Consider the following 17,011-nt stretch of genomic DNA (forward strand, 5'->3'; position numbering starts at 1 on the left):
AGTTCCAACTCAATTACACACCTTGAAGTCGGCTGATTTGTTTTCTGTAAGACTGTTCTTTCCATACGACAGGGAAATGACAGGGAAATATTTTAGCATCTAGTGGAAGCACTTGGAAACATAAAAGGAAAACCCAGCTCAGAAGTTGTCGCTCTCTGAACAGCGAATTACACTAGGAATTCCTCAAGTTGGTGCCAAGTTCTTCAGTGATACCAAGTTGGAAAAACATGCAGGAAGTCAAGTTTAAATATAGAAATTGCTAGGCAAAAATTAAAGCAGCAAAATTTAACACCAAACTACACTTTTTATTCAAGTTATATATTTGAAATTATTCAAACTTCCTGAAAACTGGCTAAGTTGAAAGAGCTGCTTAATCACAGTGCTAATGCTTTATTTAAGACAACTTGCTGTACAGAGATTAGAATAATCTTTGTAAAGGAAGAGAACAGTTTTCTGCTTCTTTCCTCACACGTCAGAGCACATCATCTGCATTTTTGTATGAAGGTACAGGATGCCTACCTATAGCAGGTCTACAAAAACACCTTGGAAGTTCAAACAGACAAGATAAAAGTACACATATGCTCAACTCACAGGTTGTAGAAAATTTACATGTCTTTGCACAAAATATAATCTGTGTAATACTGAAAAAGGCAATGCACTGTCTGAGAAAAAGAAAAACCTGCTAGTTTGCTCTTGCTACTGAGCATCTCATCCATGTAAGACATTTATGAAAGTACCCAGGTGTCATTCTCAATGACACCTCACATATAAAAATCCTTCTTTAATCCTTCCTCAGTTAAGAGAAAATTTACCAAAATTTTCTATAACAGCAACAAACAAGACGTGTGTTTTTATGAAGAACTGATTTTGATAACCCTTTTACTGTGCTCCTGCCACTTCCTTTAAAGCATTAACACTTGATCTGCATTTCAACACTTGAACTGAAAGCAGCACCCACATTTAGCAGCTTCTCTCTACCGTACTAATAGCATGATTCTTATGATTCTTATTGTGACAACACTGCAATGAGACAAGCTGGAATTCTAACACCAACTGTATTAAAAGTTATATTAAGTTCTTATATTAAGTTAAGAAACAGGTGCTTCTCATGCCTGAAGTGTTGTTCCATTCTTACTTCCCTCCTGTTTTTAGGTGAGAACCCCTACAATGGTATCTAGAAGTGGGAACACCTGCACGTATGTGCCTACCTTTAAACAGCAGCTCTTTCTGCCTACAGCACTCAAGCGGGGAACTGAAGTGATCACTTCCCAGTTTTACTCAAACAAGTCCCTCAAGAGCACTCTGTTTGCAAGACACCTCTAAGAGTCAGCAAGTGAAGGCTGAAGTAATATGTACAACCAGACACCTGTGGCTGAAGGGGTCATGCAGGTGTCACTTATTGTCAACACAGATCACAGTGTCAAAGCAGTACTTCACGGGGTTTTGACCATCGTAAGGCAAGGAAAAACAGAGCACATGTTGAAGCACAACATGGAGGCATTCTTTAATTCTGACAGCATGCCTTGGAGTTCCCATATCCAATTTACGTGATACCTATTTCATGCCCATGCATTGCACTTATACAAATGTGAAACAGGGCAAAATATTCATGTTTCAAGTACTGCATTGAAACAAACTGTTCACTTTATCGCTGATCAGCTGACAAGATGGATACAGAGCAGATGTCAGGAAGCACATTTGCATTCCCTGCAGCCCTGACTTGGGTAACTGACTCAACAACAGGAGCTACAAAATTGACACAAGGTCCCTCTGCCTGGGGCACATAAAACTGTCAGTGCTGAGAAATTCAGCAAAAATGGTCTCAAAGAACATCATCTGTGCAGATGAACAAAAATCACTTGTTTCTAGGAAGCAGAAGGAATTCAAGAATCATAACCCCACTAACTAGAATTTCTTTTCAGCTTTGCAGGAGGCAAGTATATTTAATTTCTACTTTTAAAAAAAATTAACTGGAATCCAAGTCTCAGTACAGATTATTTACAAATTCACTATTCTGGTGAGCAGTTAAGGTGCCTGCCTTAAGATCCAACTAACTAAAGCTTGCAGGCTTCAACTTCTACTTCATTTTCTGTACTCAGAGTGCTGCTGAGCTTAGGAAGTATGAGTGGCAGATCACCAGAAACTGGAAGAAAGCCAAGGGAAAAATTTTTTTTAAAATCACTGTGTTTATGCTCTTCTTAGTCTAAGCATCTGCTGTTTGTCACTACTGAAAACGGAAAACTGGGTAGGCATAGCAGATCATACCAAGGTTCTCTCTAGCTCATGCTAATGTAGTGAGATTCAAGAGCATCAAGGAGTACAATGCTACAAATGTTTGCTAATGCCTGTATCAAGCTACATCTAGGAAATCAATTTAGTTCAGTTTTTGCTATGGGTAATCCTGCAGACACACCTAAAATGAGCTGTTAGGAAAGTTGCCTACTCTTTGTTAAAACTATGGAGAATAGAAGTTACTGCTAAACAAAGTATGAAAGCTTCAGATGGAAGGTTCAAAACTCAGAATCAGATTTTTAATCTGGAGTTCTATTTATGCTTTCTATTTTTTTCTATTTATACCATGATTATTAGCAAACAGTATCAAGGGAGTTTCTACTATTCTCAGTATTTTCCACTAACAGATTAAGTTATGCAAGTTACTGTCTCCCTTCCCTACTCACAGCTTTTCCCCTTGGAGAATATGACAAAGTAAAGAGGCTGGGTGGTTAATACATACACTGTCTGAGAATTCATCCTGGCTCTCTGTAGTTTAAGTGCCTTCTGCACTTGAATGATTATTTACTTTGGGGAACTGCATTCTATAGTTTCAGTTAAAACATTGAAAGGCTCTGTCTCCTTCAGAGAAAAAGTTACTCCTTAATGCAGGGAGCTTCACTGTGGCAGAGACCTTCAATTCCAAGCCCTGGCCTGAACACAGTCAGAGCTGTACACGTTGTGCACTCAGGTGATGAGGGCTGTTGTTGTAAACAACAGCTTAAGAAAAACACACAAATGTGCTGAGATGTCAGAGGAGCCTTTAAAAATAAATACTAAAAATGCATGTAATTTTTTTAGCAATTATCCAGAATATGTCTCTTTCTCATTTTTCCTCTTAAAAAAAAAGACTGTAATAGTGAATACACCTAAACCCTTAATTATGAATTCCATCCAATGCAACTTACCGTACTGCTAGTGAATCTGTTCATATATGCTGTGATGACACCAGATTTACTACCTGTGAACAGCTGACAACTGTCTGGCACCCAAGCACAACTTGTTACCTTGAAAAGACAAAGCCAGAAAAAATTGAAACAGAAAAACTATTCTAACTGCTGGTTTCATTATGGCACAGCATTTGGTCAAACTGATTCTTTATTAGTTATCCTAAGAAAAGCTATGTAAAACACCTAAAAAACTAAGGAAATCCAAGGGCTAAAATACAGCTGCTCTACATCGTATTTGTTACTACGTCAGAAACAAAGTAAAGAGAGAGTTCTATGCAGCCAAAAATTCACAGCTAAAGAGCAGTGAACTAGAGCAGACTTCAAGATCTGCAACTACATCAGCCACCAAAAATCTTTTTGGCAGCATTTTACCGCTCACTGGCATATGATGGAGATAATGCTGCATTCCCTAGCAATCTTTTAGATAATCTTTTTCAAATGGATCCTAAACTATAGTGGAGTTGTTCTTCTAACATGAAGCACCTGTATTTTTTTTCTGTATTGATTTTTTCTGGGACAGAACTTTAAGTCCACGGCAATAGTCTATAGGAAGGAAAATCTACAAAAAATCGAACAAATTCAAAAGGAATCTTCATCTAGTACAGGAAAACAACGAGGAACAAGATACAGTGGAGCCATAAGGAACACATTCCAGAGGAAATCAAAAAGATTAAAAGGAGTTGTGATTGGATGCTCATCTCCAAAAAAAGCTAAAGCAAGAGTACCTACTGCTGCCAAGTCAAGCCACTAAAACTACCAGTATTAAATTGAAGAGCAAAGGAATGACTTCTTTTTACCTGATGGAGCTGTGAGCTCTGTATAAAATTCACTGGAGGTTCACTTTGCTTGCTTTTCAGTCGTAAAATGTTATCAGCATATCCCCAGCTCAGGATCGCTGACCACTGAATGTCAGTGCTGTGCATGCTCCTCACGCCTGAAGGAAGGCACGTAAGATGTGTCACACACACAGCAAGACTCAATCACTTTAACAGTCAACAACAAAAGTCTCAAGTGCACATTTTATCACAAGCTAAAATACAAAACCCTCCCAAGTTTCAAAATAAGATATTTTCCATTAGGCTACATAATCTGTAATGTATTATAAACAAACACAGTTTTCAGAGACCGAATGAACATTTGGTCTTCTCCAAAGACAGTTTGCAACCTGGACAAAACTTTTTTGCAGAAGCATTGCATCTCTTGAGAACAGCTAGAGAAACAATTGGTCATAACTCCAAGGAAAATGTTACTTGTTTTTGTTGATTAAATGTGATTTACTTTTGGAAAACCTGCACTAGAATATGCTACCAAGAAAACAAAAGAGATTGTGAGAACCTGCTTGTATATTCTCAACAAGAATCCCTCCAAGAAGTTTAACTGAAAGCAGAAGATCCTTCGCCTCTGCCTCTTTACTGCTAACTTTTCTCATTGTCTGTCTCTAAAATCCATTTCCTAAGTTTTCCTTTCTGTTGCCACAGGAGTTTTTTCAGCTGTTCTTCAGTTCTTGGACTCAATCTGCTGGCAAGTTCTAAAATTAAATCCTCACGCTTCAGTCACTTCAATGAAAAATATGAACTTAATTACAGAATGCCTCTACTGTAGTTTTGACTTGAAAATTACAAGTAAAATCCACAGTAAAGATACCACACACGTGGAAGATGTTAATGGAATTATAAACTAATCTTTGGCAAAAGCAACTAAACTTAGAACAATAGTAGCATTAGATTTAATTTTTCCATGGCTCATTTCACATATACTGTGCATATAGAGAATAAGCACAAATTCATACCTTGCTCCTTGCTATATATCATCAAAAGGCAAAACTTGCTGGACAAACCACAGATAGCTTTAGTTGGTAAAGCTTGGAGAGAGCCAAACCTTTCTCCATGTGGTTGGCTAAAGCAGACAACAGGGTCTGGAGCACTTGGGGAACCAACGTATTCTCCCCATTTCAAGCCTTTTATCCATGGTAATGGACTCTAAAACAAGCATAGATAAGGTTCAAAATTATAGAAGTTTCAGAAAAAAATAATTTCATTAGTAATGGAGAATGATTCATGTCACTTTCCTGTAAGCAATCACATGTTAAGGACAGCTGAAATATTTATTCTAAAACCAATAGAAAGATGAGTTCAAAGCACTGCAGTACCATCAGTTAAACTGTTAACTTAAAGGTAGTTCTACTACCTCTTTAAAGGCATAGGCAGCAAGCTTCTAGTTCAGGTAGTTTAGTGAAAAATAAAGATTTCTCTAAATCCAAGGATTCGGTTTCTGACTGGACTTTGGCAAAAACAAGTGTTTGAAGTGAAGAAAGTTTAATTATCCTACAGGCAGTAAAAAAGCTGAGGATGGAAGAAAGCACAGTATGTGTTCGCCTGCTATAGGTCTGCACATAGATTCCACAATTCATCACTGAAAGTATAAAACTGGTTAAGTGAAATGCTTTCCAACACCTATTTGCCAAAACCAAGATAAACTCAGATCTCAGTTTACACAAAATATTACAAATCCATGAAAGTAATTTTCACTATCACTTACTAATTTTGTGTATTTTCTTTACAGTACTATATAGCAAGTAGCACTTTTAGGGAGAAAATTCTAAACCAAGGATACATGGTACAATAATTACAGCATATGAATAGTAATTAAACCATCTTGCAACTGAAAATTACATACTGGATAGATTATTTCTTTAGTGTGTTCTCTGGTTTCTCTGAAAGCGAACTGCACTAGTAATCCCATGGCAGCAGGAAGTTCTCCTTCCATGATAAGCCTGGATCCAGGTCTACTAACATGTGCTGCATGGAACAGCTGGCGAGGCGTTTGCCCATATGTTTTTATCATTGTTTCAAGGGCTCTTCTCTGAACAGGATCTTCAACAGCAGAAACATCCATCCCAAAATAGGTCTACAGGGAAAAAAGAAAGGGGATGGGCAAGAATAAGCTTGTCAGGTTTGTCTTTGGGAAAGATTTTGCAACACGTACACACAAATTCAGAGGCATAATATTCAGTTGTTTGCTTAAGGTGTGGACCAGAAGCCATCCCACAGTGACTGATGATTAAAGAGCCACTGAGAACAGTAACCTTGTCATGTCCTCTTCATTGGAATAAACTACCACTTCAAGGATTATCATATAAGCTGCTCCTACATATAATGCCATGACTAATTTCTGTCAAAAAGGTTTTCTTTGAGACCTTTACCAATCTGCAAAACTGGAAGGGTTGCTGATGATAAACAAAAGAATTGGAAAGAACTGGAGAAGTTTATTTCCTTAACCTCTTTTTAATGAGCATATTAAAGCTCTCTTTTGGGCTAAGGAAGGAGAAAGAAACCTCATACTTCAAGAGAGTGGAAATTATTTCCTTTTGCTTGTCTTTTTCATGCCTCTCCAATTGTGCACCACACACTTTTCCTCAGTCACACCAAAGGCCTTGACTTTTCACTTTAAAAAATGAAGACAATCTTAACATTTGAAGCTCAGGATACTAACCTAAACAATACTTAAGCACAAAAAGAGGAAAAGAAAGGGAAGTATTCAGATGGCTACTTGAAAAAGCCATCACTGCCAAACACTACTGTTTTATTCGCTTTTCCAGCCATAAACAAACACTAAAAACACAAAACATTTGAATGCATTTAAAACCAGGACTACCTGCTGAGCAAACCTTGTGATATTAAGGATTGAAGCTAAAAAATACAATCCAAGATATCCATGTTACAATAAAGTAGTGAAACCCTGGAAGTCTTTACATTCAAAGACTTACTTGAAATTAAATTTACTGTAGAGAAAAATGCTCGTTAGAGGGACAGAACACAAGACATGTATGAAGTAAAACACAATGAGCCTAGGACAATCAGAACTATTTTAGTCCTATCAAAAGCTGCAGCACCACCTGCCTAAATTAAAGGCTTTTGAATTAGGCAGAAGCAGATACACACAGTTAAAATAATCAGACTACTGCAAGCCACTGCAAACAACTATCCACAGGGTTTAACCCCCAGACCTGATCATCCCCCACACCTAGCTCAAGGCAAGAAAGAGGAACAATTCACCAAGTCTCACAATACTCCCTGGGATCTTACAGTTTGACATTGAAATGGTTAAAGCCTTTTCTTATTCTTCAATACTTCATGAGCAAGAGATCTTGTTTTCCAAGCAAGCCAGACCAAACTCTCCCCCATTAAGTTACTAAGGACAGTGAACAAACAAATACTTACTGCAGGATGAAAGACATTAATAGCCTGAACAGAGGCCTTGCCTTTTTGCTTATAACCAAACACCAAGTCAATCCAGTGACAGATTGTCTGGGAAACATGATCAGACTCCAAAGCCTGACGATGAATCAAGATGAACAGACGAGGATCATTACGGGCCCAAGGTGGAAGATTGACATGGTTAACTCTGTCACCATTTTGACGCACTCCAAAATCAAAACCTAGAATCAGGGGAGCGAATAATCCAACATTTTAGCTGACAGTAACTTCAAAAAGGTCTATAGGGTTGTACAAAATTTAACAACTAAGCACAGTGATTAACAATCAACAAAGCAGCATCATTAGCAAGTCTCTCCAAAACACATTCAGCTGTACATACTCATTCAAATGGAAAAATGAGAAAACAGCAAACTCCTTTGCCCCACTGACAAAATTAGGGAAAAACTTAGCTTAACTCCCACATATCAGCTTTTTTAGCATATCCCACAAATTTGTGCCAGATTTCTCCCATACATCTACAGCTTAGCATATTCAGCCAAGGGATATAAATGTTCTCAGTTTCAACCCATATGCTCAATCATACAACTCTTTTGGGTATATAGTTTTGTTGTTCTCTTAGTATACCTTCTCTGTTAACTAGAAAGTCAGGAAGGTAGAAAAATTCTGGTATAAGCTCCTTTACGTCAGTCATTGATTCATACGAAGAGAGCCGCCAGGTTGTATTGGTAGAGTGAAAAGTTCTGTCTGGGATGTCAAAACTTTGATCTGTAAAGAAATCCAAACTCAATTGTTACATTGATGATGGACCCTAACAGTTGCACATCTGCAACTTCACATAGTTAACTACCCTCCAGTTAGCTGAGAGCATTTAGAATTCTCTTATCTCAATTGCTTTGTGTTACACATGGACTGCAAGTCAAATAAAGGTCAGATTTTTATGCTATAGAAACAAAGGTATAAACATCAGATGAACAGCTTTATGGTCTAGCTTGATAATTTCAGGAATGGATCTACTTACTGTTAAAGCATACCAGATTAAATTTTACTGAGCTCAGCTGTTTGGAACTGAAAAATTATGCTAAATAGGGCAAAATACAGCAATCCTGGGTCATTGGAACAAGGCCCAGATATGAAAGGCAAGTGCAAGCAAATGTAACCTTACCTTGATAAGCTAAAAACATTTTAGTAAAAGGTGGCAGCCTAACTAGGAAATGAAGCACAGTTCCACTGTTAGAATAATGAGATCCATAGTGATATGGTTGTACAGGGGGCATTGGATCATCCTCTCGTGCTCCTTTACGGTACTCTTCCTCTAAATACTAGAAAAATAGTAGAGAAAAAACAAAAAAAATCACAAACCTCCTCCTTAGATGCATTCCAACAACAAAAATAAGAGCTTGCCCAAATCATTTAGGAATAAACTCTCTAACTTTTCAGGAACATACATTTTAAAGTGATTTGGAATCAAATACACTTCTAAATGTTTTAAGACACACAATCACTTTTACAATCCAGTTAGGTATTGAAGTCTTTAGCCAATTTAAATGACCTATTTTCCACTATTTATTACTTTCACTTTTCCCCACTCCCCCCTCTTGATTTCTAACACAGCAGAGTCATGGAAAAACAGTATTTGCAAATAATACACCAACCATGGTGACACAGACAAGTTTGAAAGTCCAGCTGCAGATGCTTTAATTCCCCAGTATGTTGCTATTTCCTACAGCCTTTAATACATGTTAAAGAGGAAAAAAAAAAAATCAAAAAGCATCATTATCATTGTAGGGCATGTTAAAATAACAGAGTATGTGAGGGAAAACAGCCTTTCTGTTATCAAACAGAACAAATAGCTACAAATTCCACCAAAGTAATGTCAAGTAAACAGCAGTAAATTATCTTCCTGATCTTTAGCGTTCTTTAAATGTACACATGTTCCAATATGAGGCGGTACCCATTTAAATTCCTCAACAGTATCACATGGATAGGCTAAATTGATTTATGATTTTGGGTACAGGAACAAACACAAGTTCCAAGCATGTCATAAAACAATTCCCAGGAAATGTTTCCTGGAAATAAGAGTTCTGTAGCCAGGAAATACTGTATTTGTGGTTTATTCTTCCCCAATAAATATACATTACAGAAACTAAAGCCACTATGTCATTTATACATGGGACAAAGGCAAGAAGAAAAAGTTATCCAAATTACCTTGTAAGTATCCACATAACGATCCTCTTTTTCTTTAGACTGCACAGCTATTGGTTTGACCAGGTTTCTGCAACAGAAGCAGTACTGATATGTTGTAATTTTTATTACAATATTAACACCGATAATTTAATAATACAATATTAAGAATAATGCCTTTAATATAATTAAAAGGACAAGGAAAACATAACATTTTTCATGAAAGTTCAGAAAAGAAAAGAACAACTTTTAGTTAGTGCTAAAGGGAAACTCAGATCCACAGCACAGTTAACAGGCAAGCAAATGCCAAGTGCCTCAGTCAAATCAGAGGCCTCCTATAAAGGCAGACTTAGTGCACACAAATGTTAAATCAGCTTAACAGAAATTTATTAGGGTGGGACAATTCACTCAAATCCATTCACAATGAAGACTGATTTTGTAACTGCCCAAGTATTTTACAATATTATTTCCTTTTCTATTTAATTTTCGCTAATTGGCCAGGAAGTCTGTAATCATATGAATTTAAACATACAGCTTCTATGTTAAATCTGTGAACTATACATATCCTATTAGGACAATGGAAGTCAAATACGTTCCATTTGCATCTCCACACCTGTTTTATTTCAATATCCCAGGCAAAGCAGCCACTTACTGTAAAAGCCCAAGTTATTACAGATGAGGCTTGTCCCTGAACAGTTCCATTTGTGCGTGTCTGCAGTTTAGTACAACAAAGCTAAAAAGCTATATAGGGTGATCAGTTAAAGTATTTGGAAAAAAAAGGGTTTCAAGCATTTCATATTACCTATATACCGAGGGATCATTTAGGTCCAGCGTTTCATTGGTGTAGTCAGAAAGTATAAAAGGAAATACTGGATATTGCATGAGATCATTGAAGGAACGGCCCGCATGTTTGTTTAAATGAGTCAGATATTCAAAGTTAGTAATCTGTCCTGTGCACCACAGGTGGGTCAAAGCAGTAATGTTTCCATATTCCAAAAGGTTAGGCAAATTGTTAGTCAAGATGTTGTGGTACACATCATCACGGACCTAGAAGGAAATACCATACCTTTAATCACACAATTTAAAAGGTTAAAACTATCAAGACTAAGTTTCTCTCATTTTACGTATTTCCAGATATCTACTGTAATAGAATAATGTCTAGGATTATTAAGATTCTTTAATGTCTTACTATATCAGATGTGTTTTACAACATGCCTATGATTGTCTAGAAGTTTAGCTGAGAAGTTCTTTCAAAGGTATTAGGCAGAATTTAATTAGCAGCAACAGTCCATGCAACAGGTCTCTTTAAAAACTAAGGCATGAATATACATGTTATAAAGACACAGCAAAATACTTTGGTGCATTACTCTGCATTGGTGCACAGTACCTTTGTATTATCAAAAGCCAAGAGTAAAGTTCTGCCATTTGTTAGAAAGATTTCCACAGCGTTGTCTCTTAACTGCCACCAGCGCTTATGAACTTCCTTAATTTCCTCATAGGTCCAAGAAAATGATGCTGGTTCAGTTTCTCCATGAAAACTCTGTAGAATTTGCAATTTAAAAAGTAATTTTAAATAGTGGATTTTCCAAACAAGAAACCCTTCAATGCAGCCAGTTTATAACAATACAGCATATCATAAGGCAAACTTTAATTTTAATGCAATGCTTTAATACTTCGTTGTGATTTTCTTTAGCTACTTTCCCCATCCTCCACTCTCCTCAAGGCAGTGGGTAGAACATCACACATGCTCCTCAGCTGCTCCAGTTCCCTATCCAGCACTAGCAAGCAATGCCACATTTTCACTGGCTCTTAAGCTAAAATACTGGACAGACAATCAGAGCAAGCAAAGCTTTGTTGTGAATCCCAGCTCTGACAGTTCTGTGAAGGACAAAGCAGCTGGTAGCATCCTAAACCACAGGAGCTGTCTGTTTAGTAGATGCAAGGAAGAGCTCTGTAAAAGCAGTTTAAATCTTTCAGGAATGCAATCTATATCTTGATTACTTTTACATGTCTGTTGGATGGATAAACAATTAACACATCAGAAGGATTAGGTCAGTTCCCATTTCCTTCATGAAATAGTCCTCTTGAATAAGGGAAGAGCTAGAACATCATATATAACGTAAAAGTCAAGATTCAGATGCTGTGGAGCACAGCACAATTCATAAACTTTTGAGTTTCTGCACTTCATAGTGTTCCAGCTTCCACTAAGGCAACTTCTCAGGTGCAGATCAAAGCAAACTCTGTGCATTTGCTGATTAACTCAAAGCAATGGACTGCAAGGTGCAGAAGCCTCTCACATCACCCCTTCCTCATTCCCTCCCAGTCTCAGGCCCAGGCCCACATCTTTCCTGTTTTCTTCTATCACCACCAATTCCATAGCCAGGGCTATGCAACACAAACCAAACTAATCAGTTTGGTTGGCTTTGTCCAGAGATCTCTAACTCTAGTGCTACTGCCACTGAAATTGCTGAAGAAGAAAGCTACTCATGGCCATAGTCTGGAAAAATTAAAGCTGGACAACATGTTCTGACACTTACCGAATTTTCAATTGTGTCTGAAGCATTATCTTCTACAAAATACATGCCACATTTTCCTACAGCAAAAAAGTTATAAAAACGTACATGATATTGCACAATGCATCTTTGGGTTATATAAACATTATTCAAGAGTTAAGAATGCTAAGAATAGCACCTGGGGCAAGACAGTACTTAGCAGAAATACAATTTATCATTCCACATATTTTAGCAAGTGGTCTGCAGATCTTAAAACTCAACGGCAGTTCAAACAGCACTCATGCAAACAGTAAAGAAGAAAGGCAAAATTGACATATAAAGTATCTAAGCCACAAGAAGGCAGGCAACAGCTCAATTACTTAAAAAAACTAGCCAGGTTTATATATACAGCAGAATCTTACACCAAAAATATATTTATAAAGACTGAAAATTCTACTTACCTAGCAACAGTTCACCAGCAGTCTCTCTAGAAGGTGCTACACTTACACATCTTCTATTAACTCTGAAATATTTCAAAGTGGAAATGCTTATGGATTATGGTAATGCCTATCCTTACAGAGTTATGTACCTTTCAGCAGACCTAAAACTGACCTAAAGTGTGGTTTTGTTGAGGTGGACATAAAAGCATGCACTAGTCATAATCCATAGTCGAGAAAGGTAGAAAGATTTTTTATTTTCTCTACTGCTATCCTTATACCTTTTCACAGATGCTGTGGCCTAATTGAGATTGGCTGCTTAGCAAACAATGACAAGGCTGTCTAACAAACAATGACCATTCAGACAGCAAAACAATTAGCTATACAAGCAAAAACATAGTTGCTACATATTATCCACAAGCTCTTCCTTGTACACTCTCAATGTCCCATAACAAGAACATCCTCCCCTTGTGTCCAGAACATCTTCTCTCACTGACTATCTTCTTGGCCTTCTCTGTGGATTTCACTGTAATATTCTCATGGGTAAATTCTTACTGGCTTCAGGTCTGACTCTGTGAGATTGTCAGTCCAGCTGTCAACCTCCTCACTAAAGCCAACAGCCTCCAAGGTTACAGCTGAAGAAAAACTGTCCAACGTGACTAATGGTTCATATCCCAAAGAGGAAAAGAAAATAGTACCTCAACTTTCTAGACTTGCTCATTAGTCTATTTTGCATGTATATTTCTTTGGATGTGTTTTAGGCTGTATTAACAGGTGGCAAATTGACTCAACTGCAGAGTTGAGTAACGCAATGATAAAAGCAGAGAGGATGAAAACACAATTTGCTTTTGAACACTGATGGAAAGACCTACCAGATCTTAGATATCTAGGACAGTCAGAGATACTAAGTGAAAATCAGATATCCTGTCCGGTTATCCCACAAAAGTCCTATCCACAGCACACCAGATGGTATTTGGTAGCTCTAGTATTTTGCTTTAGAGTAAAGCAAGAAGCCTACTGTTTTTGTCACTTGTCTCATTTCCCACCACCTTTTTAAAAAAAATAGTTTATTTAGACAAAAAAGTGACAGCTGTTTCATTCGATTAGGAAAAGATAAGAAAGGGAAGCAAGTGTTATCCAAAACTTACCTTATATGTTCACTTGCAGCTTTGTCCTTTACAGTAGAGGAGTGAGAAGAATGTGTTTTGTCTTCAAATAAGTAAGACAATGGAGTTTTAATCACACCTATAAAGAAATCACAAATAATAAGGTACCAAGAGTCATTACAATTCAGACATTACACTACATCCAGCATAGAAGATGTTTTAATTACCTTCTTGTTTTTGCCTGTCTGGGAGAAGGTATTTGTTTGGAATAGTTAGGTAGCACCTCTGCAAGCGGCGCCTCTCTCTGTTTGGGCCCTCTGTTGGATCCAGTTGCCAAGAAGTTGGGTAATAGACTGGGTCATACCAGAGTGCACTGACCAAAAAAAAAAAAAAATGTTAGGAGTTTGGCAGCAGAGGCAGAATATGCACTTATTAATTCTGTTCTTCTTCAACTACTAGAAAGATAGAAGTTGCACAGTAGTACACAGGACAATTACTTCTGAAAAAATACTGAGACTAAATTCTGTCATTTATTTTCATGTACTATTCCACTGAATAACTTCTTACAAGCTTCTGCTGTAAGACCATTCTGAAGCTACTCTAATGAAAACAGCAATACAATGCATCCAACATTATTTTGAAAACTCTGCTGCTGCAAACATGAGATAATACTAGTTCTGCAGTGATGAAAATAACAGTTTGGTTTGTTATCAACATTAACATCCTTTATTCTACACTATTTAGTGAACAGTGCATCTAGATGCTAATACAAGCAACATTACCCCAAAAAAATTTTTTTACTCCATCTATGTTGGGAAAGATATGAAAACTTTAGGACACTCTTCATTTTACTGGGCACAGCAAAATGTATATGATGAAAGAAAAAAACTGTCTAAATGGCATAGAAATACTACTTGGCTACTCACCCAAAAAGATAGGGTAAAAAAAAAAAATCAAGTCTTTTATAAGTCTTACTATCAGATGGTTAGCAAAAGTAATTCTAATTTTAATATCATCTCAATTTCACATGCCTCTGAGTAGCATGAGAAGTGCATGTCAGGCATCAAGTCTCTCTCACTTTTTCATCGAGATGAGAAAACTCACCGATCGTGGGTAAGCTGCTGAACAAGTTCCTGCCAATGTCTGCTGGCACTTAGCTCTGCCTTATACATTCCCCTGATGTGCTGGATTACTTTCTTCCTTTCCATTCCTTGTGACAGCGACACAGCTTGTGTGATGTCTCCAGCTATTTTAGAAATGTCTTTAGATTTTGTATCTAGACGTTGAAAGAGACTGAGGAGGAGAGTTGTGTTTTAAAATGTCAGATAAACACACTGAAAAGGGAAAGACACCAATATGCCTTATAAAATACAATCAGTTTAGCAGTAGATATGTAGAATTCTTGTTACAGCAGATGCAGAGCAACTTAGCCTACATGAGATTCATGGACACCTTCTGCTTCTTAGCCATCAAAAAACCTATTACTTTTGGCCAAAGACAAGACAAGCCAGTCAGAAGATCAATGGCTATGTATTACCATGCTTGACTAATTCATGTATACTCATTACAGTAAAAATCTGGAGTAAGGACACTAATTTACCACTGATTAAATCTCCTAAGCCACTGAACATAATGAAGTCTTAACACTTGTCTGTGTGGACTTGACTGAGCTGACCTTTACAGTTACTGCACTTGCCTACTTTAAAGCACATTGTGTGTGCATCTCAAATCTGATTTTTATGGCAAAGCCTGAAATGTAAATTAATGGAAAACTCAATCTACCACAATGTACAGAAATTTACAATTACGCCAAGGAGCAGCAGTCTACATAGGTCACAAAAGTATTCAAATTGTATACTGAATACAGTATTTTATTAGTTGAAAATCAGGGTTAGTTGCAGGGACATTTAATTGCACAGACCACAGCAACAGGAGAAGTGATTGGACAGATGCAGTAGTCGTAAAATTAAGGGTGAAATGCCAAATGTGGAAAAAAGCAATTCAGTATTCTGAGGTTCACACAATGCCATTTATTATGCAACCTACCAAAATGTATATGCCTGTAATATAACAGTAAACTTAAAAGCTTGAAAGCTAGTGATGCTGCTAGTTTGAAAAAACCCCATCCATAATAACCACACAGCAACTTTGCAATGGAAAGTGATGAACAGAGGACATTTCTTAGAGTTCTTGCAGCCCCTTTAAGGTACTTACTTCTGTTGATTATTAGCCATTGTCTTCTCCCAAGCAGCTCTGTTTACACCTTCTTCCATCTCATATTTCTTCTGATCCTGAATGGAAGTTTTACACATTACTTTCTTTTCTCAGGTGGACAAAATAAGGAAGGAGAAGCTAAAGGTGATGCCAATTTAAAAAAGGAAGACTGAAAAAACTGTTCAACTGATATCTTCACAGCATTTAAAGCCAGCAAGGCTTCATTTCAGTTACTGCCATTTTATTATATTTATATATAATTTTTCTCTTTGCAAGAAATCAAAAATTTTCTTGACAATAAGAGATACTAGTAGCTTATTATGAACTCCCATCTTCATCTGGATTAAATAATACATTTAACCAAGAAGCTTCTGAGCTTGCTGTGAAGTGCTGATTGTATGTGACACAAATATTTAGAACCCAAAGAGAATTCCCAAAAGCATAAGCCATGCACCAAAGAATACTACAATCTGCAGTTAAACTCTGATCCCGTATAAGACAACTGTCTCAAATACACCCAGTTTTTAAAGCAAAGTTTTTATTCACAAACCTCTTTCAATGCTTTTATTAAATCTGGTTTTGGTCGTGGGCTCAGGGGAATGCATTTATAGCCACAACTTTTCAATGTATTCATTAAGTCTCCTGCCGATCTTTGCTGCTCTTTGGTCATCCCATCGCTGTGACTGTGCATTAACTCATACAAATAGAGCACTAATTTAGGCCCATGCTAGAAGATGAAAAGAAGGAAAGAGGGGAATACAGATGTATGGTCACTCTCGTTTTGACAACACTGAGCAGTTTTTTCCCCTCTGCTTTTATTCCCTTTTCTAGGCAGACTGCACAGATTTCTTCTACTAATTATTCTCTAATTTTAAAAGATGTCAGCTTTAATGGTTAAACTTTTATAAAACTAGAAAAACATGCTGAATTTTATCCTCACATAATAAGATTTGCCCCAGCATCTTGTGACTTTTCAAATGGCTTGCAAGAGAACTGTTTCTTCTCCCTGAGTACTCAGCTCCTGCAGCCTTGTTTATACTTCAGGAAATATGTGCCAGAGACTTCTAATTTTTCCTGTCAAGAACGCTACACCTCATTTGATTAATCAAATTAGAGCTGACAGATAATGAAGTTAAGCAGACA

At 37.1% G+C, this 17,011-nt stretch overlaps 1 protein-coding gene across 5 annotated transcripts in view; it reads right to left on the minus strand.

The window, feature by feature from the left end:
* The window catches only part of LYST (lysosomal trafficking regulator), a 78,981-nt gene that overhangs the window by 5,685 nt on the left and 56,285 nt on the right, over window positions 1–17,011 (minus strand). For all 5 annotated transcript variants that reach the window (XM_042025288.1, XM_042025291.1, XM_042025287.1 and 2 more), the window contains 17 exons: window positions 16,419–16,595; window positions 15,869–15,945; window positions 14,759–14,947; window positions 13,882–14,027; window positions 13,697–13,793; window positions 12,573–12,634; window positions 12,157–12,212; window positions 11,007–11,159; window positions 10,422–10,666; window positions 9,644–9,710; window positions 8,601–8,757; window positions 8,063–8,203; window positions 7,442–7,659; window positions 5,898–6,128; window positions 5,011–5,200; window positions 4,019–4,155; window positions 3,180–3,278 (listed from right to left, as the gene is read on the minus strand). In XM_042025288.1, coding sequence (XP_041881222.1) covers window positions 3,180–3,278; window positions 4,019–4,155; window positions 5,011–5,200; window positions 5,898–6,128; window positions 7,442–7,659; window positions 8,063–8,203; window positions 8,601–8,757; window positions 9,644–9,710; window positions 10,422–10,666; window positions 11,007–11,159; window positions 12,157–12,212; window positions 12,573–12,634; window positions 13,697–13,793; window positions 13,882–14,027; window positions 14,759–14,947; window positions 15,869–15,945; window positions 16,419–16,595 — 2,442 coding nt within the window. The remainder of the gene's footprint in view (window positions 1–3,179; window positions 3,279–4,018; window positions 4,156–5,010; window positions 5,201–5,897; window positions 6,129–7,441; window positions 7,660–8,062; window positions 8,204–8,600; window positions 8,758–9,643; window positions 9,711–10,421; window positions 10,667–11,006; window positions 11,160–12,156; window positions 12,213–12,572; window positions 12,635–13,696; window positions 13,794–13,881; window positions 14,028–14,758; window positions 14,948–15,868; window positions 15,946–16,418; window positions 16,596–17,011) is intronic.

This window comes from Corvus kubaryi, unplaced genomic scaffold (assembly GCF_017639235.1).
Source record: "Corvus kubaryi isolate FWS band 111438036 unplaced genomic scaffold, C.kubaryi_AGA036_p1.0 37266, whole genome shotgun sequence".
Classification (NCBI taxonomy): domain Eukaryota; kingdom Metazoa; phylum Chordata; class Aves; order Passeriformes; family Corvidae; genus Corvus; species Corvus kubaryi.